At 53.3% G+C, this 25777-nt stretch overlaps 7 protein-coding genes and 1 non-coding gene across 8 annotated transcripts; 6 read left to right on the top strand and 2 right to left on the bottom strand.

Annotated features, from left to right (window-relative positions):
- The first annotated feature begins 1271 nt into the window (after positions 1 to 1271).
- SPSK_11199 lies at positions 1272 to 1360 on the top strand. Its single transcript has one exon. It is a non-coding gene; the product is annotated as a tRNA-Gln (tRNA).
- Positions 1361 to 3653: 2293 nt separating this feature from the next.
- SPSK_06424 (pre-mRNA-splicing factor RBM22/SLT11) lies at positions 3654 to 4739 on the bottom strand (the record flags this gene model as incomplete). The annotated part of the gene is made up of 1 exon (XM_016733130.1): positions 3654 to 4739. The coding sequence occupies one exon, from the start codon at positions 4737 to 4739 to the stop codon at positions 3654 to 3656; it is 1086 nt and encodes a 361-aa protein (XP_016592586.1).
- Positions 4740 to 5735: 996 nt separating this feature from the next.
- SPSK_06557 (uncharacterized protein) lies at positions 5736 to 6541 on the top strand (the record flags this gene model as incomplete). The annotated part of the gene is made up of 3 exons (XM_016733259.1): positions 5736 to 5945; positions 6058 to 6092; positions 6169 to 6541. The coding sequence occupies 3 exons, from the start codon at positions 5736 to 5738 to the stop codon at positions 6539 to 6541; spliced, it is 618 nt and encodes a 205-aa protein (XP_016592587.1).
- Positions 6542 to 6576: 35 nt separating this feature from the next.
- On the top strand, positions 6577 to 7149 carry SPSK_06653 (uncharacterized protein; the record flags this gene model as incomplete). The annotated part of the gene is made up of 1 exon (XM_016733354.1): positions 6577 to 7149. One exon carries the CDS (start codon positions 6577 to 6579, stop codon positions 7147 to 7149), a length of 573 nt encoding a protein of 190 aa, XP_016592588.1.
- Positions 7150 to 8387: 1238 nt separating this feature from the next.
- On the top strand, positions 8388 to 9680 carry SPSK_06320 (pyruvate dehydrogenase E1 component subunit beta; the record flags this gene model as incomplete). The annotated part of the gene is made up of 2 exons (XM_016733026.1): positions 8388 to 8813; positions 8922 to 9680. 2 exons carry the CDS (start codon positions 8388 to 8390, stop codon positions 9678 to 9680), a joined length of 1185 nt encoding a protein of 394 aa, XP_016592589.1.
- A 4081-nt stretch (positions 9681 to 13761) lies between these two features.
- On the top strand, positions 13762 to 16059 carry SPSK_05996 (uncharacterized protein; the record flags this gene model as incomplete). The annotated part of the gene is made up of 1 exon (XM_016732704.1): positions 13762 to 16059. One exon carries the CDS (start codon positions 13762 to 13764, stop codon positions 16057 to 16059), a length of 2298 nt encoding a protein of 765 aa, XP_016592590.1.
- A 2108-nt stretch (positions 16060 to 18167) lies between these two features.
- SPSK_05893 (transcription factor btf3) lies at positions 18168 to 21323 on the top strand (the record flags this gene model as incomplete). Its single annotated transcript, XM_016732602.1, has 7 exons — positions 18168 to 19367; positions 19428 to 19475; positions 19552 to 19639; positions 19715 to 19824; positions 19896 to 19979; positions 20070 to 20210; positions 20283 to 21323. The coding sequence occupies 7 exons, from the start codon at positions 18168 to 18170 to the stop codon at positions 21321 to 21323; spliced, it is 2712 nt and encodes a 903-aa protein (XP_016592591.1).
- Positions 21324 to 21667: 344 nt separating this feature from the next.
- SPSK_05879 (exosome complex exonuclease DIS3/RRP44) lies at positions 21668 to 24911 on the bottom strand (the record flags this gene model as incomplete). The annotated part of the gene is made up of 2 exons (XM_016732588.1): positions 21668 to 24567; positions 24632 to 24911. The coding sequence occupies 2 exons, from the start codon at positions 24909 to 24911 to the stop codon at positions 21668 to 21670; spliced, it is 3180 nt and encodes a 1059-aa protein (XP_016592592.1).
- Positions 24912 to 25777: the final 866 nt, after the last annotated feature.

The raw sequence follows: 25777 nt of genomic DNA on the forward strand, positions 1-25777 counted from the left end.
TCCTGGATTTGCAAAGAACAGTTCTTGGGGTTGGAAGTCGAGGACTATGGCGAAACGAAAAGAAGAGAAAGAATACTCCTGGCAAATACTCTGGGCTTTATACCTCCTGGGGAGCGTTTGAGCGGACCATCAGCCACTGGTATTACTACACGATTGTCACAGTTACTGCTATACTGACGGCTAGTTCGGCACAGAAGCTACGGCATGTCGTGAGTATTTGGCCGTCCCGGGAGAACAAACCTTGAAGACGGATACAGAATTGTGTGAAGGCATGCTATGAGTGGCTTCTGACTTTAATCAGTGCATATGGCCTTCAACTCCCTGGCGTTTCTGCTATGAGTGCATATCAAAGACGTATGGAAACGTAAGAACGTAGGATGGCAGAGCACGTTTGACCAGGTAAACTGGGTTGGGTTGTTGTCCACTGCACGGAAGCTATGTTCTCGATGCCGTTCGCCCAGGTAGCCTATGTCCGCGTGCCGGGAGCCGAAGAGGTGAGTATACATGCTGTTTACCGCAGAGTAAGCTTGGTTTTAGTTCGTCCAACGGGGGACTAGAAAGTAAGACAACACAACCACGAACGCAACGAATAACGAATAAACAAGCGTCTCGTAGCCTTGTTGTCGTACACCGGCGGATGACACCTCCGAGCAAGGTTGCCAGCATGTGTGTACGGATCCATGTCGGGAGCAAAAACAGGGCCGGTCGGCCCGCCATCGTACCTAGCTTGCTGCTTCTTGTGTGACTCTTGGAGGCCGATAGGTAAGAAACGACCGGCATCTCGTAGCCGTCTGTGCCACACTGGTTGCTTCCCTGTGGACTATATTGGGCGTGGAGGGCATGCGATGGCGGAGATTGCGGGGGCAATCTATCCGAGGGGGGCAGAGAAACATGCTCACCGTACTAAACATGTACGCAGTAGCATGGGTATGGTATCCTGGTGTGTGTTTGTAAACAACCACATGCTGGGAGGCTTGGCCGCATGTCTCCCGCTGCGTGTAGAGACGGCCTCGCCCAAGGAGTTGGAAACTGGATGGGTTGGAGTGTTCCTTGTATGGATAAACGGGAGTGTGACGGTACGATGCGGTTGTCGGAGCGTACTTTTCCGGGGACGACCAGGTTGTCTGAAAACAGCTCATGTTGACGCAACGTTGGGGGAGAAATATATTGCAGGTGTCCCCATGACGTTCCGGATGGATAGCCTCCGTACATAATTATGGTACTAGTGAACATAAACCACGTTAGTAGGAGCCGTATCAAATTGAGTTAAGGGTCCTATAGTCTAGCGGTTAGGACATTGGATTCTGATCACTACTGATCTTAATTTCCAGTAGCCCCGGTTCGATTCCGGGTAGGACCTTTTTATAAACTTACAAGACATTAGTCGTTCTTTTTGCTTTGGGGCTTTTTTGGGTACCTTTGGTAAACTTCCGTCTCCAAATATGCGTTGCTTTGGCGTAAGCGATTATCTTTTACTTTTATCCTTTCCTTTACTAGTCGGTTTTTTTATATTCATCATGTTTTTAATATTGCTCATATGGTCATTTGATTATTTGGTTATTTGTAGTTTTCCAACGTTCCTTCACACATACAATGTATGATTTCTGTGTTTCCCCCCTGTCGTTTACATAGAAAACAACCTTCTCCGAAGGGAACAGACCAACGACACGAGAGGGTCACAAGGACCGTAGGGGCAGTGACTTGGTCGACGCAGTGAAGAGGTCACCGATGTATTGGAATTTCATCATCTTACTGCCAAGCCGAACTTCCCACATGCCACTGTAAGGTTGTATTCGTTGATAAGAAACGACATACTCTTGGACACAACTCCCAAGCGGAAACATCAGACTCTACACAGTCCAAGACAAGTTGGCACGAACCGATCATCCAACATATACTGAAGCGACAGTATCGCTGCATGACGAAACCACGAGACCAAAGCTTCGATAAGAGCATAGACATATAGACAAGGCACAGTGAACAACATTTTCTTGCCTTGCCAACGACCGACCTTCTCACAAATAAGGCGACTGTTTAATGCACGCAAGACAGGAAATAGTGACTATATTGCGGTGATTCCACTAATCTGGTTCAACATGGCATAGTCACTCGCCGTCGAAACCATAAATATCTGCGCCGACTTGTCATGCTCATAACTTGTAACAGATCTGCACGAAGAGTGAGGGTCAGCTAGTTGCTCCCGCTGGATCGTACCGCCCTGACGCCAGATTCCTGAGCTCAAAATACTTAGCTAGTTGTCCACTGGCGGCCCCCCCCGCGCGGCGCGAGACTATGCGTAGAGTTACAATGTGGGCGTGCTAAGTCAACCGGTCTATGCTCCCGCCAATGTCCCCGGTCGATTCTTGGCGTGTGAGGGTGAGGGGTCTGTGGATGATGTAAAGCAAGACTTTTTCCAAAAGCGATGCAGATTCCGGGCTTCCGGGCCCGTGCATGGCTACTCAGGTCGTTGGAATATACTACGCAAAAGCTATACTTGTGTTCCGACGGCGCCGTGTTCGTGCGCGGTACGATCAACCGGTCACACCCCCCATTGGTTATCACACTCTGCTAGCAACAATTCAATACCCATGGCGACGGTACTGTCATTAGGCTGTATGTCCTGTTTTCCAACCCAGCACGATGCTAAAATGGACCACCAATGTTTCATACATGGACTGGCTGGCAGCTATGACAAGGCATATCCTGGTACAGTACCGCCTGCCACCAGTACCTTTGATTTCTGCGGCATGTGTTTCGGCAATCCGTATATGGCTACTGGGTTGCTCCGTGCGACAACACACCGGTGCCGCGTGCCATCATATCCAGATGGAACTTGACAAATGACGTGTTAGAGACTTGCCCCAGCGGTATGCACAAATTGAGTTGGTAACGGATCCCAGTCGATTGCTAAGCGTCAGGGATGCTGGGCCGTGAGGATTCTGAAGGGTGATTGAAACTTGGGGAAAAGCAGATGGTAGCTATCCATGAGTGTTAAGCGAAGATTTGACGAGAAGCAATTCGAAAAGAACATGGGACGCCGGTGGGACAATTGCTTGAACCTCTTTGGCCTTGAACACCACTGGCTTCGAAATTCATCTCTTGCCACAGATGTTGTAATTTGCTCTGTTATGACTTTAACCGACCACAGACTGGTACGATATGCCGGTTCACGTGTCAGAAGTATCGATACCTTTAAGATGGGTTGGAATCGGCGTGTCTAACCTCGCATTAGCTCAAGCTGTAGGTGTATATTGTAATAATGTTGCATTATATGCGTTTTATAAAGGATTATGATTACTAGGTACGAGAGCAGGTAAACAGGCAATGGTTGATAATCAAGATTTTAAGAAAACCGGGTTATGCACAAACGACCCGACTATCTCGAACGGCCCTGTACAAGGCATATCACCCAACGACATCATGTATGACACGTAGACCTGGCATCTTATCGGACTACCGAGTCCGATGTTTAATCGGCATGTCACGACGGACAAGGACGATGGCTCGTATTGGTATCTATTGGTAGTTGTAGCCAGGGCTTCATAACGTATAAACTCACCAAATTTGGATGGCTTCGTGATCTATGGTGCAAAGCATAATTGGATATGAAATTCAAACGTGCCTAAAGGAGAATGAAACAATGATATTCTACCCTACCCGCTTTGCTTCCTGTGAAGCTCCGGGAATGCGGAGCGGCCGTCTCGGATCATTTCTACCCGCTCTTCGCGGTTCATCAGTCCAACTGGGCGAGACTGACCCCACCGTACTCTCAAGGGACAGCCCGCAATCACTGTGCGCCCCCGGCATGCTGCAGATGCTTTCTCGGCCGCTTCCCTGCTGTCGTAATTGATGAATGCGCAATGCGACATGTGCGAGCAGATAAGAGACCGAATTTTGCCATGTACTTTAAAATGGTCCCGGATCTTATATTCAGGCAGATCATCCTCAACACCAGTCACAAAAAGGGACATAATGCTTTCATCGGCTGGTGGCAGCCAGTCCTTGGGACCTGGTGGAGGTAGTGATGCTGGTCCCTTTCGGGAACCGGTAGCTGAACGTCCAGGACCTGCCCCCGCTGCCTGCGCCGCTCTTGAGTCCCGGGTCCGGATTGGACGAGGTCCACCAGCGCCTGCACCAGTGGCCACATCGCCTCCCGTTGCCGACGGAGCCGACAGAGAGCCACCCCCAGGGGCGCCAAGTCGCTTCTGCGCGCCGTGCGTCGTGTGGGACAGTGGTTTGCCGCCCTCATCGACTTGCCGACCTTTCCGAAAGTAGGGCTTACTCTGCGCAAGACGCTGAAGTAGCTCTCTGGCCTTGTCGTCTGTCTGTTCGTACTCTTCTGTCCCAAGAAGACCTTTCTCAATAGCCTCGCCATTGTTCTGCGCAAAGTATTCTCTGTTGATTTCCGAAGAAGGCCCAGGGGCAACCATTTTTAAGGCGGCATCACGCACGGCTATCGGAAGGCCAAACGAAAGGTCAAGGGTGCATGATTGGCAGCAGTTTTTTAATCGCGCACAAGTCAAGCAGATCGTGGTGCGCTTCTTCCGTCCGTGGGCACGGCTAGCTGGCCAGCTGAAGACTGTAAATGGTCGTGTGCAAAGCTTACACTCGGCACCGTAGTCTTCTTTGAGCATTCGAACGTAAGGGTTTTCGGGGAGGCAGTTTTCACAAACCGATGGGAAGTCCGTGGCCTCCCATCCTGATCGATTGATGTCGGATTTGATCTGCGCTGGCGGCATCGTGAAACGGAGTATACAAACGCGCAGAGTTGGTTGAAAGTGAAAGAACTATAACCAAGCGTCGAGTTGTCGTTGGACAAAAAAAGACGTTAAGGGGACGAAGAGTTGGCCTGTCTTTATGAGAGATGTACTGCAAGGCGACGCGATGAGCTTCAAGTTGGAAAAAGTGGCGACTGTTTGCCAACCGGCTCTCAATGATGAGATGGAGGTGGCAAACTTTAGACATTTCACACCTATGAAAGTATCACGTGACCTTTACATCCGATACGATATCACGGGACCTGGCGTTTACTCCGTGTCTACCTCGTAATCGTAAGAACACGTACGACGGACGACACTACACAAAACAAAATACACCACGGCGATATTTCTCTGCTCCGTATATGTGGTTGATCTCCCCTTAAGATGAGATCCTGACTGTATCGAAAAAAGTCTATGTCGTAGAGCTAAACGTAACCCCGGTGTGCTAGGTCTCATGTACATCTGTTCAAGAGCTTAAAGTACTTAAAAAGGCTTTATAAATGGCAACTGCTACATGAGGGTCGATAGAAGTACGTCTCAATGTACGACATATGTTATTTAAGGCTGGGGAGGATTTACGTGACTAGTGATCAGCGGCTTGCGCGCTGAACGAAATTGCTAGCCGTGAAACAGTACCTTGGTGTTGTCTACTGTACGTATTCGTACGTGCTACCTTACACAGTAGTTCTTATTCGTATTCGCACCTTTTTGTTCTAGAATCCCACGTGAAGAAAAGGAGGTTGCAAAAGTGGGACGGTCTTAGCGCGAGTACGAATTGGTACGAGTACGGTCACCGCCTTCACTTATTTACCCCTGGCACAAAAAGTTGAAAGAGGACGTTAAATATCTGCGTATTTCGTCTCGTAAATTTAGCCTGCTCGCATTGAGACACGCTCGAATTGACAATCATTCACTTTCTCAACATTTGCCAACAACTAGAACATCTTACCTTTCGAACCCCCAACTACAACCATCATGCCTGCAGTCAAGAAAGGTCTCGAGGCCGAGAATCACCAGCGGGATGCTGCTTTCAACCGGGTTCTGCACGGCTCCTCGGCGCAAGCAAAAGGCGGCATCTCTGCTATGTTCACGAAAGACCGCGAGGCAAAGAAGCTGGCCGTAGACGAGTACTTTAAGCACTTCGACAATAAGAAGGCTGAGAACGAGACAAAGGAAGACCGCGAGGTATGTCGATCAGCCCTTGATAGTCCCATGCAGTTCTAGTTGACAGTCGTCGCATGGTTTGCCGACTTCAATTGGTATTTTTTTTGGTTGCTAATCCCATCGTCGCATGTAGTCTCGTACCAATGAATACGCCAGCTTGACTAGACAGTATGATGAGCGGCCTCCCTTGAATACATAACTCCTACCCCGCTGAACGTGGCTAACCGAATTTTCTCGGCGACAGCTACTATAACCTTGCTACGGATATCTACGAGTACGGATGGGGCCAGAGCTTCCATTTCTGCCGTTTCTCCATTGGCGAGCCTTTTTACCAGGCTATTGCACGGCACGAGCACTACCTGGCCCACAAGATTGGCATCAACGAGGGCATGAAGGTGCTTGACGTCGGCTGTGGTGTTGGTGGCCCGGCACGCGAGATTGCCAAGTTTACGGGTGCCCACATCACGGGTCTGAACAACAACGACTACCAGATCGAGCGCGCCACGCACTACGCGGTGAAGGAGAAGCTGTCTAACCAGCTGAAGTTTGTCAAGGGCGATTTCATGGTAGGAAAGCCGGCACTGGCACACTCTGCCCCTCTCGATGAATCCGTTTAGTTTTGTGCTGACCCTGTGTCTTCGCATTTTAGCAAATGTCGTTCCCGGACAACTCGTTCGATGCCGTTTATGCCATTGAGGCCACGGTCCACGCCCCCCGGCTGGATGGCGTTTATGGCGAGATTTTCCGGGTCCTGAAGCCTGGCGGCGTTTTTGGCGTGTACGAGTGGCTGATGACGGACGACTATGACAACGACAACGTGGAGCACCGCGACATTCGGCTGGGTATTGAGCTTGGCAACGGTATTTCCAATATGTGCAAGATCTCCGAGGGCCTGGAGGCGATGAAGACCGTTGGTTTTGAAATTCTGGAGCACGAGGATCTGGCAGTGCGCGATGACCCTCTGCCGTGGTACTGGCCTCTTTCGGGGGAGATGAAGTATCTGCAGACGTGGGGCGATCTGTTCACGATCTTGCGCATGACGCATACGGCCCGTTTCTTCTTGCACGGCTTTACGGGCATCCTGGAAAAGGTTGGCCTTGCTCCGGCTGGTACGCGGAAGACGGCTGATGCGCTCGGCACCGGCGGTGACTGTCTTGTTGCGGGCGCGCGCGCGAATCTTTTCACGCCGATGTACCTAATGGTCGGACGCAAGCCCGCAAACTGAGAACACAGCGCCGTGTATACAGTGCTTATAGACTACCCAGGCCGAACAGGCGCAGGGCTTTGTTTAGGAAAGAGGACGGACGCACAGGGATGGAGGAGTGTAGCCGAGATAATGTGGAGGACCTGTCGGCGACATTTATCGTGTGGGCCCGGGCCAGGCCGGGGTATGCGATCTTCAAAATAATAGCTACTAATAAAAACTATAGATGCCAAGGAGTATTCTTTTGGTTTCTATTTATGTCGTGCAACATGACCAATGGCCAAGTCGCGTCTCAATGATGTGTACGCCGTCCTCGAAACAGTGAGTATTGCAAGCGTTCCAGGTGTGACCCAGGATAGGGGTCTCGTGGTCTACCAGGATGCTTTGCCGACCAGGACGCAAATTTTGAAGAAGCAGCCAATTTATTTTGTAGAGAGCAGATAGTCATTCTGTCAGATTGAAAAGCCACGAGGAATGTGATGAGCCAGTCTCGGGATTGGCTTTGTGTAGGGTTAGGTAGTTATTGTATGAAAAGCTTGGACAAGTTTGTCCAACGGAAGTCCGATCACTTTTTCTCGCCTAGCCGTGTCGTTCCGTTCCAGAGGCTGACCGCCGGGTGTGCAACGAAAGCGATTATTCACGCACACGATGTGCGACAACGGCAACCACCTCTGGCCTGCATGGCTGGCGACGGCTTTAGGCGGGAGTTGACGAGGTCTTTCACTGGGTTAGGTGGGTCGTCGTGTCTATTATAGCGTCCTAATTGGCGTTTGTGGGAGATGGAGCTCACCACCTGTCGGTACTATTCGTCCCGAGTTCGCAGGACTGTCTTTCTAGCGAGAATTCCCCCAACAATAGAAAATAAAAAAAATTAACCACGCACTTAGAGGCCCACTATTTCCCGTCTCGGGCACGCCAATTGGTTCTTTTAGCTGAATGTCCTAGGTAGGCATAGGAGAGCACCTCGTTTTATCTTCCATGCCTACTTCCCGCTTGCTCCCGCTTGCTAAAGTATCCCTTTTCTTTCTGCGTCGACGACATTTTGTCTTTTCTCGTCCATCGCCGCGTACAACTGCACCGCCCAACCAACCGCCGTACTTATCCGTCTTGTTGTCCATCCCATTCCGTCGAGCCTTCGCTCATCTTGCTTTGCTTCGTCTTCTTTTGACCCCTTTTCTCTCCTTGCCCGTCGTCTCCCTGAGGTTCGCGAGAGTCTGGCCTTCGTTTTGCCATTGCGTCGTCCCTCTTCGGCCCTCATCATGTCCCGCTGCATCCGCCCGCTTGGCCGCCTGGCCGCCTCTCTCGGCTCCCAGACGACGGCCCTGAAGACTGCTCGCTCGCCGTTCTCTTCCAACACTCTCCGTTCCCTAGGGGCCGTCTCACAGTCCGGCAACCCCTTGGTAGCCGGCTGGTCCGCGTCTCAGAGAAGGTCTTACGCGTCGACATCTGGCACCAAGGAGTACACAGTGCGTGAGGCGCTGAACGAGGCCCTTGCTGAGGAACTTGAGACGAATCCCAAGGTCTTTGTCCTGGGTGAGGAGGTTGCGCAGTACAACGGTGCGTACAAGGTCACGAAGGGCCTGCTCGACCGCTTCGGCGAGAAGCGCATTATTGATACCCCGATCACCGAGTCTGGTTTCTGTGGTCTTGCTGTCGGTGCCGCGTTGAGCGGCCTTCACCCCGTGGTATGTGTTTTTTCTCCGTCTCCGTTGTAATGGACTGGAGCGGGAGCTTTCTTGGCCTTGATTTGTTTTGCGAAAAGTTGCTAACTATTTCCCTCCCTTTTCTTATAGTGCGAGTTCATGACCTTCAACTTTGCCATGCAGGCAATTGACCAGATTGTCAACTCGGCTGCCAAAACCCTTTACATGTCTGGTGGCATCCAGCCTTGTAACATCACCTTCCGCGGCCCCAACGGTTTTGCCGCCGGTGTTGCTGCCCAGCACTCGCAGGACTACAGCGCGTGGTACGGAAGCATTCCTGGTCTCAAGGTTGTTTCGCCCTGGAGCGCGGAGGACGCCAAGGGTCTGCTGAAGGCTGCCATCCGTGATCCCAACCCCGTTGTCGTTCTGGAGAACGAACTCATGTACGGCCAGTCCTTCCCCATGTCTGAGGCTGCTCAGAAGGACGATTTCGTCATCCCCTTTGGCAAGGCCAAGGTGGAGCGCGCCGGTAAGGACCTTACCATGGTGACTCTTTCGCGCTGCGTTGGCCAGACCCTGGCTGCGGCAGAGAACTTGAAGAAGAACTACGGAATCGAGGCCGAAGTGATCAACCTGCGTTCCATTAAGCCCCTGGACATTGATGCCATTGTCAAGTCTGTGAAGAAGACACACCGCCTGGTCTGTGTAGAGTCTGGATACCCGGCCTTTGGAGTTGGTGCTGAGATCCTTGCCCTGACCATGGAGTATGCGTTCGACTACCTCGATGCCCCTGCCCAGCGCATTACTGGCGCTGAGGTGCCGACCCCTTACGCCCAGAAGCTCGAGGAGCTGAGCTTCCCGACGGAGGACCTCATCGAGAAGTTTGCCGCCAAGCTTCTGCGTGTCTAGGCTCAGATAACAAGGTGATGGAATGGGCGGGGATCACCGACGCGGCCAGCAATCCTGAGGGGGATATGGCTCTCTTTGTGTGTGCTTTATTCCTAGTGTGTAATATATGCGTCTGTACTAGAATAAATAATACTACCTCTTGCGACATTCGGACAAATAATTATCTCCGAGCAATTCACAACAATCGACAATCGACACACAACGATCTACGTGTATCCTGCTAGCCAGGTGAACGAAGTGTGCGATGTATCGCAGAACCACACGATGCATATATTTTTGAAACAGTATTTGAAATTGGGCAGCCCTCCGCTCACGTAGGTCTTCACGGTTGATGCTGCCGGCCGATGACGTGCTCACCTGGTGCCTACCATTCGTTTGACGCAGCCATGCAGGACGACCATGTAGCATCACCAAGTATTGTGGAGGTAAGGACCAAACTCGATTGTGCACCGTCCAAATCACAGGCATTGTTGAGTCGCATCCCAATAGGTGCCAATGGCGCGTCCAAGTTACACTATTTTGCTGCAGCTGGGAGTGATTGGTCTGCTACGAAGCTGCGAGTTTGCGTGGGTCGTGTTTCGTGTGCTATATCTGGGAACGGTTTATGCACGCTCGGACATTTATGACCACGAACCTAACGAAGCGTAGCAATTGAAAAAAAAAATATAGCCATACGCAGTAAGAGAGCGAGAAGAAAGCAAAGAAACAGCGCCATCACGGCAGTGCCCGCTATACAGACTATTCGCCGTGCAGAGGGATCGACCGCCCAACTTGATGCCTTTCCAGCTGCCAGTGTTAAATGGCCTGCGTTGTAATGCATATTCTCCGCTACAAGTCTTGGTTTTGTGCAGGGTCGGGACCGAACAGTGCCAGATCTCTCCGGAGGTGGAAAGGAAATGACGCTGGGCATGTGTAGAACAGAGGAGTGACCAAGCAGCGAGTATCGAGATTCCATGAGGCAAGAAAAAAGGGCCAGGGACCCGAATAAGGAAAGCTGAGGATGATCCGGATGGGAGATGTGATCTCGATGAAAGCGCAGCAAGATGGTCGACGGCACCTCAAAAAAAAAAGGAGCAGGCGGAGGCGCTAGGTCGTAAAAGAGTCGTAGAAGCGAAGCAAGCGAGAACGATAGTTGCTTGATTTGGAGGCGGCTGGGCGGCTAGGAGAGTCAAGGCGGCGTCGACATGGCAAGTAAGAAAGAGCCTCGTCCCTTGCGTTGCGCATCATTTCTCCATACGGTGCGCTACAGTTACCACTTCCTCTCCGGGCGAGTTACGGTCTTCCGAATCATAACGGATCGGGGTGGGACTGGCCGGGCCTAGCCAATGGGTGCAGCCCAGGCATTTCAGGTCTTTGTTTCTACCGTTTCAGGCCGCTCCAGCCAGCCATACGGATAGCCCAAAGAGGCTACGGACTGGACGCCTGCTCCCCTCCAAGTAAAACACGCTAAAGTCAGCCAGCAGGTAGGATGCAGGCGACGACTGGCCAGGAAGATACCAGCAAAGCAACCCAAAAGGGCAAGGAAAGATGTCCAAGTGCGGTGAGCCCTTTTCTTTTCTCCTATTTCGTTTCTTTCCACCGTTCAACATGCAGGAGGATCTGGATTGCAGTCTGGCGGGCTGAGAGGAAAGGCCAGATGGGGTTTCACCGTATGACGTACTGCGGAGCCTCGATGCTAACATTTAATATCGACGCCGTATAGCGGTGGTGATTAGTGCAGGTACGGCAGACCCTAATGCGCGCTGCTGCGCCGTCTCTGACACGCAGGCGACGTTCCTCTGCCGACCGTGGCCGTTCGTGACTGAGCCGGGAGTCAGGCACGCCGTCATATTCTAGAAAGGGCTGTTCCGTGGATGTGTACAGTTATGACAGGGCCTGTTAATATGTCTCTGAACTGAGAAACGCCGTGTCCTGCATGTGGCTGGGTGGTTCGTTTCAGCTTCTTTGTTGTAAGATGTATAAAATATTCTACTCCAAAGTGCTTGTAAGTCGTTATTTCTCAATTGTGTGCCAAATGCACTTCAAAGTACACCAAGTTTGAGGCGGAAAACAGCCCTGCACCTTCAAAAGAAACTTGTCCTGCCGATCTCTCCATTTCTCTCTTCTCTTTCCTTTGCTCTGGTCGTCTCCTTGGCCACCCTCGACCGCGCTGATCCATTCTGCGATGGCATCTACCAGAGGTCAAAGGCTGTCGTCACTGATCGCCGGGCCAATCACTACGATGCCAACCTTTTAGTTCCTGAAACTACCCACCACCCTCGAGACAATTGTTTCGTTGGATGTTTTTTTGCTCGACTCGCACCTCATGCATGGCGTACGAATCAGGAGTATTGTCATCCATCAGCTTGTTGCGGCTAGTCTAGCTCGACCCCTTCTGTGTTTTAGTTACTGCAATGTCTTCCGCATTCATCAGAATGTCTCACTTGAATAGCTCGCCCGTGAGTTCGCAGACCTTTGACCGTTGAGTCGCGGAGAGAGAGCGACACACAAAAACATAAAAAAGAGACAGCGAGACTCGAACAAGACTACTAGCCGCCAACCCTGCCCTAGTCAACACACTTCATGCAACCAAACATCATCAGCGTCGTTGATCCAAGCTCTCAAGCGGCTGGTTACGCTGCCATGGACGTATATTTGGGGACGTAGACAGTCTGTAGGGTAATCCGGCCAAAGTATCGAAAATCCGCACACCACTCTCTAGTGCGGTCCATCTTCTCATCATTCCTACTCGGTTTTCCCCCTCGCTTTCTGTCCACCGTTTCTTCCTCACTTACGACGTGCAAGTCGCTGCAGGGGGGTGGAATCAAATTCTCCACATGCCGTCCACTTCCCATGCCGCTCCTGCCCCCCTGCCATGATCGCCCGTGGAGTTGACCACACGTCGTGCTGAACCTCCCAATGACACCCACTCACTCATATTCACCTGTGTGCATCACCTCCACCACCATCCACTTCGCGACACATGAGTGCACCCCACACAATCTTTTTTCAGCTTTTGTTACAGTCTGCCTCAGAGCTTTTTTGCGCACGGTGATCCTCTCGCCCGTCTCCGACCAAACATACCCGAGGTGCTCTTTTTGTTATTCTTTTTTCCTGTTTTCTGCTTCAATGCTCCCCTGCGGCCCTGCAACCCTACCTGTTTTCGTATCTCGTCCTGAAATTTGCGGCTTCATGGCAAACATATGCACCATGGGTCTGCGTGATATCGTCCTTGGCTTCTCGTCCAGAACGCCGCGCACAGGACCGGAAGGTGATGTGGTCAAGGCGTTCTTTTCGCTTCAATCCTGTTCCTGACCTTTGAACCCGCTATACGCATTCTGCCGTCCCCCTTCGGCCTCTTATTCCACCCCCCCACCCCCAAGAAAATAGAGCACTGCTAGGACCATGCAACAGCGCCGCCCACACCATCTTCTGCCTCCCGATTTAGCACCGGCAATCTATATGTGACCTGGCACATTATACGATGTATACAGACGGGCTCTGGTTTACGATCCGAGCGCTCGTGCAGGTGCCGCGGCCACCGGGCTATTTCACATTGGTCTTACGACGTCAACCTCTAAGCTGTTTAAACCTGGCCGATAATCAGGCCCCTGTATTTTCTTTCAATATGCGCGTCTCCCACGCCCCTAGCTGTTCTGGTGCGAGCAGCCACCCTCTTGATTATCATCCCCAATGTTACAAGGAGACCTCGAACTGTGTTTTACTTAAGCCAGCTATTTCCTTTTTTTTTGTTTACAATCATTTTCAGCTTTGACAAACCCAGCCTTTTCTGTCTCGCTCTCTCACTGATCTTTCGCAACTGTTCTTGGATGTTGTCTCCTGCCTGGTCTTAGCTGCAGTTCATCAAGACGCCTTCTGAGGGTGCCATGTAAACTGCATCTTCTGTCCCTATGGCGTTCTGACGATCCCTACCGTTTTCCTTCCAATGCCCTCTCCCTTGCTTCCTTTTACTCTCACTTCCAACTGGCACCCATACTGGGTATTGCTTTTATATCCTCGCATTCACCCAGTGGAGCACCTATCTACACCTGGCCACTTTATATAATTCCTTCCCCTTGCCCTCTGCCCCCCACCCACCCTCATGCCACCGGCCATTTCTAACGTGGCAGCTGCTCCGTCGCTCTCCTTTGCTGCAGCTGCCTTATCAAGAGCAACTACCTTGCCTCCTCCTTCTTCTTTCATTCCCGATTCCTCGCTCTCTTCGCTTTTGTTTACTTCCTCTCGTTCTCATTCTTTACCTTTTGCTGCATCAAGTTTTTCGCCGGAGCCTACAATAACCCACGACCATCTTGAACCGCGCAACTTCTTCGGGCCAGATATTTCTTCGTGGCCTACCTCTTACGACGGGGGTGGTAACTTTTACTCGTTTTACTGCCCACCCGGTGTTACCTATTTTGGCTGCCGAATTACTGCGCCAGTGACGACACCCGTGGCTTCTGCCACGGCTGTAGGGCCGCCGCCACCGCCGCCGCCGCCACCGCCGCCGAGCCCGACATCTCTAACGATTGTAACCCCAGCTGTACCCACAACTTCAGCAACGCTCGTGGTCAGTCAGACCTTGGTGACTTCTACGGCTAAAACGGCTACTTCGCCCATGACGAACCCGGTACCGACGTCCGCTGCTACAATGCACGGTGGCAGCTCTACCAGTACCTTACTCACGATGTCTTCTACCCCTAGCAGTCCTTCGGCACCTTCCACCTCCTCAGGGTCCGGCTCGGTCTCGGATGGTGGTAGCAGTCTCAAAAATACGTCGACAGTCGTGATCCTGAGCAGCATTCTCTCGGTCGTTGGCGTCATGGTCGTGGCTGTCTTGGTATTGATCTGTTGTCGCCTTCGTCAAAGAAGAGGTGGTTCATTTTTGCCTCGAGGTATCTCTCCAATCGATGACGACGAAATCGAAACCTGGAAAGGAACTCGAGGTCTACCTGAGGGTGAGGCAAGTGAGAATGAGAAGGGGCCATCAGGTCTACTTGGCAAGCCCACGGGTGGCCACGACGGCCCAGACTCCCCGCCGCTTCCATCTGCTGGAGCTTTGGGCGCAGGAGCTACAGTGCAAAGACGGGATCAGCTTCGACCGCGTACGCATAGCTATCCAGAGCGGGTTATTAGTCTTGACGGCTCTGGGATCGTTAGCGATGCGCCGGCACCTCTGGGCGAGAGACCTGTTCGTCCTCCAAAGAAGACGCCGTCCAATGTGATTATTTATAAAGACCCACCACAGTCTTTCCCTGGTCTTCCTAACTCTGCATCGTCAACAAATGGCTTCCCTCCAATTCTGGGCGTGCCAGTAGCACCGGCAGCAGCTGCTTCAGGAGCTGCTGGCATCTGTTACTTGCAGCAGGGACAACAACGACAATCCGTGCCCTTGTACCGAAGGTCGGAGGAGTTCTCGCCTCGCTCCGTTCGCTCCATGTCATTCGGTTACCCAGCGTCGCGTGGTATGGCTGGCCGCTTTAGCTTCGACCAAGATTGTGATTTTCTGTTCTCGCAAACGATAGCCTCGCCGTCTACACCACCGACAGCTCTCCAACATGCCCGTGCACCGAATTCCCGGGCAGGCCTCACGGATGATACGATTCCCGGGGACCCTTCTTTTCTTCCAACACCGAAGCGTCAACCGTCTCGGTTGTTCAAGATGCCTCCCGCCACGGGAAGCCCCTCAGCAACGGCGGCAGAGACAGCAGCAGCGACAGAGGCAGTTGCTGCAGGCGGCGCTGGAATCGCATTCCCGCCGAGGCGAAACTCGCACGGCGCTCGTGGTAGTAGCAACATTCCATCACCACCGGAAAACAGCAGCAGCCATAGTGACAGTAACCGTGGTTCGTTCTGGCACGCTCGTACTCGGAGTGCGCGGAGCTGCAGTACCGTGAGCTATGCCGGCTCGGATGTGCCTCTAAACCAGTCCTTTCGACATATGCCACACCAGCGGCGCCCGTCCGTGGTGCAGTATCAGTCCATATCCCATCCGCTGGCATTGACACCACCTCAGCAGTCGCCTACCTCCATTCTACAACAGCAGGTACCTGTTCCACCTCTGCCCATGTCGGCAAGGTCCAATCCCGACAACAGCGACAGCGTGAACATCGACCGGCGCAGCAGCCACAGCATGTTCGATGAGTACTTGCAGCAGGAAAAGCAGCCACGTGACGTGTCCTCGTTGTCCACGCTAGCAGCATCGGCGTCGTCTTCGGTCCTACCGCATATGTTTACCAGTGGGGCGGCTGCGGCTGCGGGGGCTTCCGATGACAGCGACGGCCCGCTCCTCGACGGTCTGTCGCCTCCGCGACTCTCCGTTTCGGACAGCCGGCACATTGTGTATGAACGGCGGAGCAGCAGTCTTCACCACCTGACAACCATTGGCCGGGCTATTGGGTAGAGGTTTTCCGTAATGTATGTCTTGCCGTCTCGGTTATATCTGCCCTTGAATTTTCTCCCCTTCTTTCTTGGCCTTTTTTTTTTTTTTTGTATGTTTCCTACATCTTCCCCCTCTGTCTTCCCTACGTGACTTTCTTTTCTTTGTCTACATTGGAATTTCCCTTGTTAGCCCAACGAGACTATTGGTATGAGAGGATTATAGTATGGTCGAAACGGACCACCAGGAGGCGCGTTTTTACTAGGGAGGATATACCCTGAGATGACCATCTCACATCTACCAGGATTTTGTTTTTATCATTCATCTTTCGATGATTTTTCTCGTTTTCTCTCCAGAAATGGCCTCTAGTTTCTGTTGGCACTTTTTCATTTCTCTCTCTCTCTCTCTCTCTTTATATATATATATATATATATATATATATATTGACTGTGCCTTACTAAAAGGTCATGTACCTAACATAATGCATGTGATGTTCAGTTTTTCCCCGGGGACAATGACCCGGTACAGTAACAACACTCATAAGCACCGCCGACTAGCCAAAGGTAACCCAGCCTAAGCTGAGCATTATCCCATCTAGTTCATACACATCGAGCTCTCAAAAACTGTTGGTGGATCATGTCTACCTCTCCTGCGCGTGGCGCCGGACTACCGTTATTGCGACTCACAGCCACACTGCCGGTCGTGCGGCTTTTATTCGCATTAACCGTGGCCGTAATAGGTATTGCGGGTGCCGGGATAACACCACTGGATGGGTGTACCATAAGTAAGACCTTGGCCAAAAGTTGACCCAGTGAGGGCTGAGTTGAGCGGTGCCTGGAGTATCATGACCTCTCATTGTGGTGCATGCGACCGCAAGTGAGGACGAAGAGTGGTTTGCGCCACATTTCTGGCCACCGGGAGCAGGCAGCGGGAAACCTGCAGCAGATCGTGTAAAGTAGAGAGGTAAAGCCCTTGTCACCTTTTGCCGCACAGTTTGAGTGACACCAACGACAAAGTGCAATTGCGGTGCGACAAAAAAAGCATCAAATTTAAAACTTACCACCGTATCACGACAATATCAAAACGAACCTCAAAAATGCGTCGTAACGCGCCGATTGCTAGCCGGGCCTTCCAATCTTGACAGCGTCGTCAGTCTCGAAACACCATTCAAAATTCAGTCACGACACGCACAGCCACGCGATGTTTGCCCAAACAGAAACCTGCAACAGCTCGCGCTTGGTTATATTATTACGTTGTTATGTTGACAGAGCCAGTTGCAGCAGCTTGAAGAGACGATTCTGGTACTTCGTAGACGGCCAGGTGCAGTTGTTGACATGGCGCTGTTTTGACCAATACGCACTGGTTTGCACTGTGGGCCTTCGTCCGTGCTATTTTGCCCCCTACTGGCATGGATGGACAGAGCTAGGGGAAGCTACGATCTTGGCAGCTCGAACCGCGCCGTTTCCAGCCTGTTTACGTTGCTGCTTGGTTCCTGTTTGTTCCCACTGCTGATAGGTCAATGCGAATGCCAAATCTGTCAGTTTCCTTGTTAATAAGCGCGGTGCTGTAGGACTCCATCCCATCTGCCATGTCCGGCGTTTTGCCAGGTTTTGTTTTAGTATCTTACTAGCATCTAAATAGTTGGACGGAGTACTTACCTCGCTTTCTCCCTTATGCGATCGAGGACCAATCTCCAAACCCACCCCTTGCGCCAAGCTTCCTGGGATGTAAGCTTTTCAACTGGCGTTGTTGTCGCTGCCCTAAATTAATTGATGGTTTTCTTGCACCTGTCACCCACTCGTCAGGATCTCTCTAATTTCCTCCCTTTTTTTTGTCATTCACCTCTGCAAGACAGCTCGGCAGAAGTCCCTTCGGCATCGCATAGTTCCTCACGTCACCTTAAGCATTGGCGCATAGCTCTCACTCTCCCATTAACCCACGCGAAACCCACCGGCGCGCGACATCTGTTGACAAAGGCACTGCAAGGCGAGACAAAATCTCCCAAGACGCCCAAATCCACGCGCGATTTGCTGTCGTTCGGGGACATAATTGCTCCCTTTTGATTTCGATCTATTCGAGTTCTTGTGCGACCCGCCCCTCTTACAGGCGCAAACGAAATCACCGACACTATCATGGCCGAGGGACACCACCCACACCTTCCGCACCTCCATAGCGGCGGTGCGGCCGACGACATCGACGAGGTTGACAATATTGGTGCCACCAGTGGCACTGGCGGGCGCAACCCCCACGCGTCTGCCAACCGCTGGCGCCACCAGGAGTCGCCGGCCTTCGCTCGTCACGCCGCGGCATCGGCCAACAAGGCCCGCGACGAGGAACGCCCCCGCGGCGACGTCAAGGATCTCACGGCCTTTTTAAACGCATCGCGAATCACACCTGCAGAGTCGGCCGGCGCTGCTGTTGACCCGTCCTCTCCCACCGCGGCCAAATACAGCCCTAACTCCGGGTCGGCGGCAAGGTTCACGCCCATTGTGGTGCCCGGCGAGGTGGGTGCGGCAGCTACTGGGTCTCCGGCCGCCGCCGATGGACAAGCGATAGGCGTGCCCTCTAACGGCGAGGAAATCCTTGTGGGCCCGCTGTTGAACTATCGCCGCATGGAGGACGACCGCTGGATTGGCAGTGCTCTAATCGTCACCCGCGGTGGTGGCAAGACGCAGCCCTTCGTGCCCACCGCCCTTATCGGCCCTGTTCGCAATGCGGCCGAGCAGGCGCCGGCACCGACAGATGGTCCATCTGCGAACGGGACTGGTTCCGTTGCAAAGGCGAGTGGTGGCAGCGCGCAGGAAATCCAGGGCATATGTCTCTACTCCGATCCCCGCAATACGTTCTGGCGGTTTGACCTATCGGTTCCAATGGGTGAAACGGAGTCGCGCTGGCAGTACTCATTCCCGGGGCTGCGGTACACGAGCGACACCAAGCCACGCATCAACATTTTCTCTGTGCCGGCTGTCACAGAAGCCATGCGCATCCTTTTCTTCTCTTGCAACGGCTTTAGTGTGGGCACAGACGAGGACGCCTGGAGTGGGCCTGCTCTGTGGAACGATGTCATTCGGTACCACGCCAAGACTCCCTTCCACGTCATGATCGGTGGTGGTGATCAGATCTACAACGACAGCATCCGCGTCACCGGGCCCCTGCGCGAGTGGACCGCTATCGGCAACCCAAAAAAGCGGCACGACTTTCCATTCACCGAAAAACTCCGTGCCGAGTGCGACGATTTTTACCTGAATAACTACATTAAGTGGTACTCGACGGAGCCTTTTGCAGCGACAAACGGCCAGATTCCGCAGCTCAACATTTGGGACGACCACGATGTCCGTAACTAAACTCCCTAGAAAAATCTAAAACACACAACGCTGACCAAGGTACAACAGATCATTGACGGGTTTGGCTCATATGTCAACGAGTTCATGAAGTGCGACGTAAGTTTGAGTTTTGCTACCCATCTTTTGGTATTAGAAACCCATTTCGGGTCCGTGCTAAGCAAGGTTGCATTAGGTGTTCCGTGGTATTGGGGGTACGGCCCACAAATACTACATGCTGTTCCAGCACCATCTACCACCACCGGCCTCAACATACACGTCAGGTAAGCCTTTTCTTTTAATCTAGGGAACGAGTACAACGCCTTAATGCTGAAGCTGACTCGGAACTTGCGCCTCAGATGCTCCTCAGGTCGCCGAGGCGCACCAGGCTGACCTTGTGCAGCTTGTCGACACATATGTAGCGCCTCCCATAATTGAGCCTAACTACATCATCGGTTCGAAACCAGGAGTATGTGGTATCTATACGTGTATTTATTATGTGCAGCATGTCGAGGACAAAGCTAACAGTGCTGCCCACAGCCCTATGTCGCCGAGTACTCCCACAACATGTACTGCAAGCTGGGCGCCCGAATGGCCTTTGTGGGACTCGACGCCCGTACAGAGGTAAAATACCCATACCGTCCCAGCTTCCCGGTGCCTAACCCATGGGGCAGTGTCAGGCGTGTCAGAATCTAACCAATGCACTCTGACCAGCGAACTCGTCACCAAGTCAACTATCCCGAGACGTATGAGCAAATCTTCTCCCGCTTAACGGCCGAATTCCGTGTAGCTGCCGCTGCAGATGAGCCGATCAAGCACCTCATTCTGCTCCTTGGCATCCCCATTGCGTATCCTGTGAGTTTTTTTACTTTGCCTAGTCGTAGCTGGCTCTACACTTCGCACAAATCACAACTGACACTCGTGCAGCGTTTGACTTGGCTGGAGAATGTGTTCTCGAGTCCGCTTCTCGGCCCGGTCAAGTTTATGAACCGGCGATTCGGCTTTGGTGGCGGATTCTTCAACTACTTTGATGGCAACGTCGATCTACTGGACGACCTCGACGACCACTACACGGCACGCACTCATAAGAAGGAGCGTAATTGGTTTATTGAGCGTCTCCAGGTTCTCAGTGCCGAGCATTCCGTGCGCATCACGATCTTGGGCGGTGATGTGCATCTGGCGGCTCTGGGTCGCTTCTATGCCAATCCTGACCTCAATGTTGCATCAGAGAACGACTACCGGTTTATGATCAACGTTGTATCGTCGGCCATCACCAACAAGCCGCCCCCGGCCGCTATTGCGAATTTACTCGCCCGCCGCAACAAGATCCACCATTTGAACAGCTCGACCGACGAGACGCTATTCAAGCTGTTCAACAAGGATCCCGGTACATCGACGAAGACGGCCAGTCACAATCAAGTGACGATGCCAAGCCGGAACTTTGCCATCATCACCGAAAATTCACCGAACAACACTGAGTCTGAAGAGCGACCCCGGCCCCAAACCATAGCTTCGGATGCTGCCGTGCAACCAAAGCCGCCACCGTCTCGAGGTTCTTCTCGTTTCGGCCGTCGGTCGGCCTCGAGGCGTAGAGAAATGAGCTCCAATGAGCCCCCCCGCGGCTCGAGCGCGGGTGCGAGTACTGCAGGGGGCGCCAATGGCGAGCCGAAGGCCCATGCAAATGGGCGAAATGGCCACCATGCCCTGCACGCAGGCGAAGAGGGTGCCGGCACGGAACACAGGGCAGCAAGCGATCTGCACGGCAAGGGCAACGACGGCAGTCTCGACGTCTGTATTCGCGTCGAAATAGACCAGCATGACCCAGAGGGTAAGACGGAGCCGTACGGCCTCACCATTCCGCCGCTGGACTACACAGGGCCGCCTCCCATCCCGAGGGTGCCACACCACTTCCGATCGAGCCGGCCCAACACTGGACACCGTTCGACTACGACTGCGTCGTCGGCATAAAATCACAATGGATTCAACGAATGCTGTTGGCCATTCATTGCTCGAGATCAATAGGTAATGTGTAATTTTGCTGAAGCCAATTTACCATGCGGCGCCCGAGTGGCCGCTGTTTGGTGCACGATTGTCGGCAGCTCTCATTTAAGTTTTGGACTATTTTGGTATCCCATTTTATATCCACAGTCGCTGTGCGTGGATTTTATTTGTCATGTCGTGCTTCTATTTTGAATAAACTAAATGCAACTTTTATACGTCGGGTATATATTTCACAACTGTATGCAAACCTGCCATCAATACGCAAGAGTGTACAGAAGACACCTAGACAATTATGTACTCCACGTCTAACCCTACACCAGCTCCATGCGTGCACTCCGCTTGCCCGTCGTCTCGTCTTTGTGGTCCATGATACGTACAATGACCTTCTGGAAGAGGCGAATCGTCACCGGTTTCAAGGAAGTCTCATCGCCCTTGCCCGTGGGAACAGCGTGGCTTGTCTCGAGCACGTACTTGTCGGCGTCGAATCTGGCGGCAGGCTCCGGTATGGCAAGGTCCCGAAGCCTAATCGGGCTCTCAATGCCAAACCGAGGAACGAGCACCACAAACCCGTTGCTGAAGACGCGCATCACAAAACCCTCAGCCGTCGTCTCCTTGCCGCGGACAGCTTGGCCAACGTAGTAAGCAATGCTGGCGCGGCCCGCAAGCTGCGCATTACGGTGGCGCATGTTGATGTTGCGGCAGATGGCCGTAAGACGACCTCGTGTAGCCGTTGCGCTGGACGAGTAGCCAATAGCTGCTGCCAGTTGCCGGTGCACGACCAGGTCCGCGTACCGACGGATGGGGGACGTGAAATGTGTGTAGATGGGCGAGGCGAGACCGTAATGTCGGAACTCGGGGTAAGCCAAGGCGCCCGCGGTAAAGTACTCCGCAGCCGTCATGCACCGGGTGGCAAGGATGCGGATCAGCGTGTTGAAAAAGGGCTCCTCAGGGTCCACACAAGCATCCAAGCTCTCGGCCAAGGCCTTGGACGATTCGACACTCAAAGAGAAGTCCTCGTTGCCGCTTACATGGCCTGCTGCGCGCAGTTGCCGCGATAGCTCGTCAAAATTGGTCTTGGGTGGCGAAGCGTGACGCCGCAGCAGGGCTGTCTGGGGGAAGGCATCATAGATCTTGGTGGCCACAGCAATGTTGGCCAACAACATGAACTCCTCGACGAGCGAGTTTGTGTCCAATAACGCCTTGGTCTCCACGTCAATGGGGTCGGACGTCTCCGACTCCATGTGCACCTTAACCTCGGGCGACGAGAGGCTCAGCGCACCGGCATCCAGGCGCTTTTGCTTGAGCTTCTTGGACAGGTCCAAGAGCGTGCGCATGCCGCGCGTCAGATCGTCTTGTTCCGAGACGTCATCAATGCGCAGCTGCGCCTGCTCGTAGCTGAATGCCTCGCGAGACCGGATCACCGACTTGGTGAAACGCACGTCGACGACATCTGCGTCGGACGTGATCTCCCACAGCACTGAAAAGGCAAACCGCTCCACATACGGCTTCAGCGAGCACAGGTCAGTTCCCAGAAGCATGGGCAGCATGTCAATGCGCTTGTCCACCAGGTACACGGTAGTGCCGCGGATGCTCGCCTCGAGGTCCATGGCATTGTTGGGCCGCACAAAGTGCGACACGTCCGCAATATGAACACCGACCTCAAAGTTCCCGTTGGGCAGGGGGCGTGCGTGCAGGGCATCGTCGATATCCTGACAGCCGATGGGATCGATGCTGCAAATCAGGAGATCGCGCAAATCTTCGCGGTCCACCCAGCCAGGGTCTTCCTTGCTTGCAGGGACGCGCCAGTCGTGGCCTTCGGCGGGCAAGCAGTCCAGCACAGTCTTGGGGAAGGGCCGGTACTGCACATCATACTCCAGAAGCAGTGCCTCGGTTTCCGCCGCCTTGGTTTCCAGCTCGCCGAGTGACCGGATGAAGTGACCGACAGGATAGCGGGAGTCACGGTCCCAGGCATCTATAGCGACGAGGATGCGTTTGCCCAGCAACTCGCTCGCCTGCCGCGTACGAAGCCGGATCTTGGGAATTTTCTTGTCCATGGGAATAACAAAGACCGATTCTTGTTTTCGGCCCTGGCCGGTCGCTCTGCTGACAGACGTCTGGTCAATGTGGCCAACGTACTGACGCCAGTTGCGGCGAATGACGCCGACCACCCGCACCGTCGGCTCGACGTAGGTCGACGGCTCGTTCTTGGTGCCCTTTCCACTCGCGCTTTGGCCGGCCAGGGCATGCGTTCGCTTCACCTCTTCCTGCAGCGCCTTGCGCTCCTTGACCGAGACCAGGTCACCACCACGACTGTTGCCGCCCCCAGTCGCATCGTCATCTCCCTCACCGCCGTCAGCACTCTCGTTCTTTGTGACGGTCTCCTCGTCGATAATCTTGGTTGATGGTTGCCTCCATTGGTCGCGGGGGAGCACCTCGACGACGACAGTATCACCGTCGACGGCGCGGTTGATGTTCTCGCGGCCGAGGACCAGCAGGGCTTTGGAAAAGGCGGGCACGCGCACAGAGCCTTCCAGGTAATTGTACGGAGAGACATTGAAGCTGCCCTGGTGCAACAAGCCGCTTTTCACGCCCGTCATCATCTTGGACATGGTCATGTACTCGGGATAGAGATGATGGCCGTTGGCGCCGGCCTTCTTCTCTTCGCGCGCCGTTGTGACGGATGCGTCCTGTGTCTCCGGAATCATGTCAAGCAGCACGTCCGCATTCTCCAGTCCGCGCACGTAGTCTGCCAGCGAGCTTGCGGCCAGGCCGTCGCTACGGGCCTTGCGCAAGTTTTCGCGGTCGTTGCTGAGCATGACGACGGCCGGGGTGGGCTTGCCGACATGAGCCGCTGCGGTGGCAAGATGTTCGGCGTACCACTTGACAGCACGGCGCACAGCCCGGTCGTTGCGGTCGTTGATGGTTTCTCTAGGCTCACGGGTGACATATGTCTCGAGGCGGAACTCGTTGAAGAAGACGTAAAAGCGCTTCTCGTCGCTACGGGTGAGGCCAACGAGGCGGTTGTAGAGCGGCAGCGAGCGGTTACGCACCTCCTCGAGCACGACCTGCAGCACAATCACGTCATAGAAGGCCGAGGTTTGCTCGAAGAGGTCCATGGCTGTCAGGAAGGCATTGGTATCGGGTACGAGGTAGTGGCCCTGGGGGTAGGCGGTCGTTCCGGCGGGGCGGTCGCTGAGAACGAAGGGAGAAACTGGAACACTGTCAGCAAATGTGCCTTGTGGTTGCGAGTAGGAGTAGCTGTTCCAGAGTCATACCGTGCCCTGACGCATCACGCGGTGCGTTCTCCTGGCAGGCTACGCAGAGCTGTGACGAGCAGGGGATGTCCTGGCGCAGGTAGACTTCGCGGACGATCTTCTGGACCTTGCCGCTCTTGGTCGTACGAACAAACGTCTTGCTGGACAGGTTGGGCCCAATGCCGTCGTCGGCCGGTGCGGATCGTTTTAATGTCACCATTGTCACTTTGTCTGGGTTCTGTGTCCTGCGCAGCGCTCGTCTTGCCTCGTTTGTCGTGATTTGTCGTCGTTGCTGATGCATTGAGTGGTGGCGGTCTTTGTATGTCAGAAAAAAAATCCAGGCGATGCGAGCGGCTGACGAATCAGCGGCTTTGCCAGGCCCAGCTTATCGTTATCGCGCTGTAGCTTGAATGAGAATTACAGGCTAAGCTGAATCTTGGGCCCCAGAGCCTTGCGCTATGGCGGGGCTGCGAGGGTGTGAAAGTGAGCGAGGAGGCTTGTGGGGTTTATTACCATATTGATGAAACTTTCGGGTCCAAATATCATGTCAGCAGCAATTGTTTTCAATTCGGCTATAGACTTTTCGACTTTTGTGTCACTATTTTCGAATTCTATATCATACGTATGACTGGCAGAGCGTCAGAATATCTACGAATCAAAGAGGCTGGTCTGGCTCGCTATGCTGGACTAGCTGCTATTCTCCAAAGAGTCCTGGTGTGGTTCTGTAGCCCGCCATACGACCGTACTCGATCGTCCACGCGTTCCTGTATGGCCGTCCTGGGTACTAAAGCTGGAGGTAAGGTAGGTCAAAAACAAAGGCGGCTGACAACTAATCACGTGGGTGAGCAAACGAATGTACGCGGGTCTTGTTTCGGCATTCTTTTCAGCATGCAGAGTAAACGCCCGAGGCAGCGGATCAGACGGCCTGGGGGGCTTGGTGTCGACAGGAAGGCAAGATTTTACCGGGTGAGACGATTGAGGGTCGTGGTGGCGTGTGGAAGTGGTACATAATTTTTCAGTCTCGCAACTTCCCCAACTTTTACAATGGACATGAGTTCCTGGATATCCCGACCACGGCATCCCGCCTTGTCACCAGGTAGATTGCCTTCGTCATTAGGCTCGGTCCTAGTTGTACGCAAGACATGGATAACATGTGGAAGGGGTGGG

The sequence above is a fragment of the Sporothrix schenckii genome, assembly GCF_000961545.1.
Source record: "Sporothrix schenckii 1099-18 chromosome Unknown Cont38, whole genome shotgun sequence".
NCBI classification, from domain to species: domain Eukaryota; kingdom Fungi; phylum Ascomycota; class Sordariomycetes; order Ophiostomatales; family Ophiostomataceae; genus Sporothrix; species Sporothrix schenckii.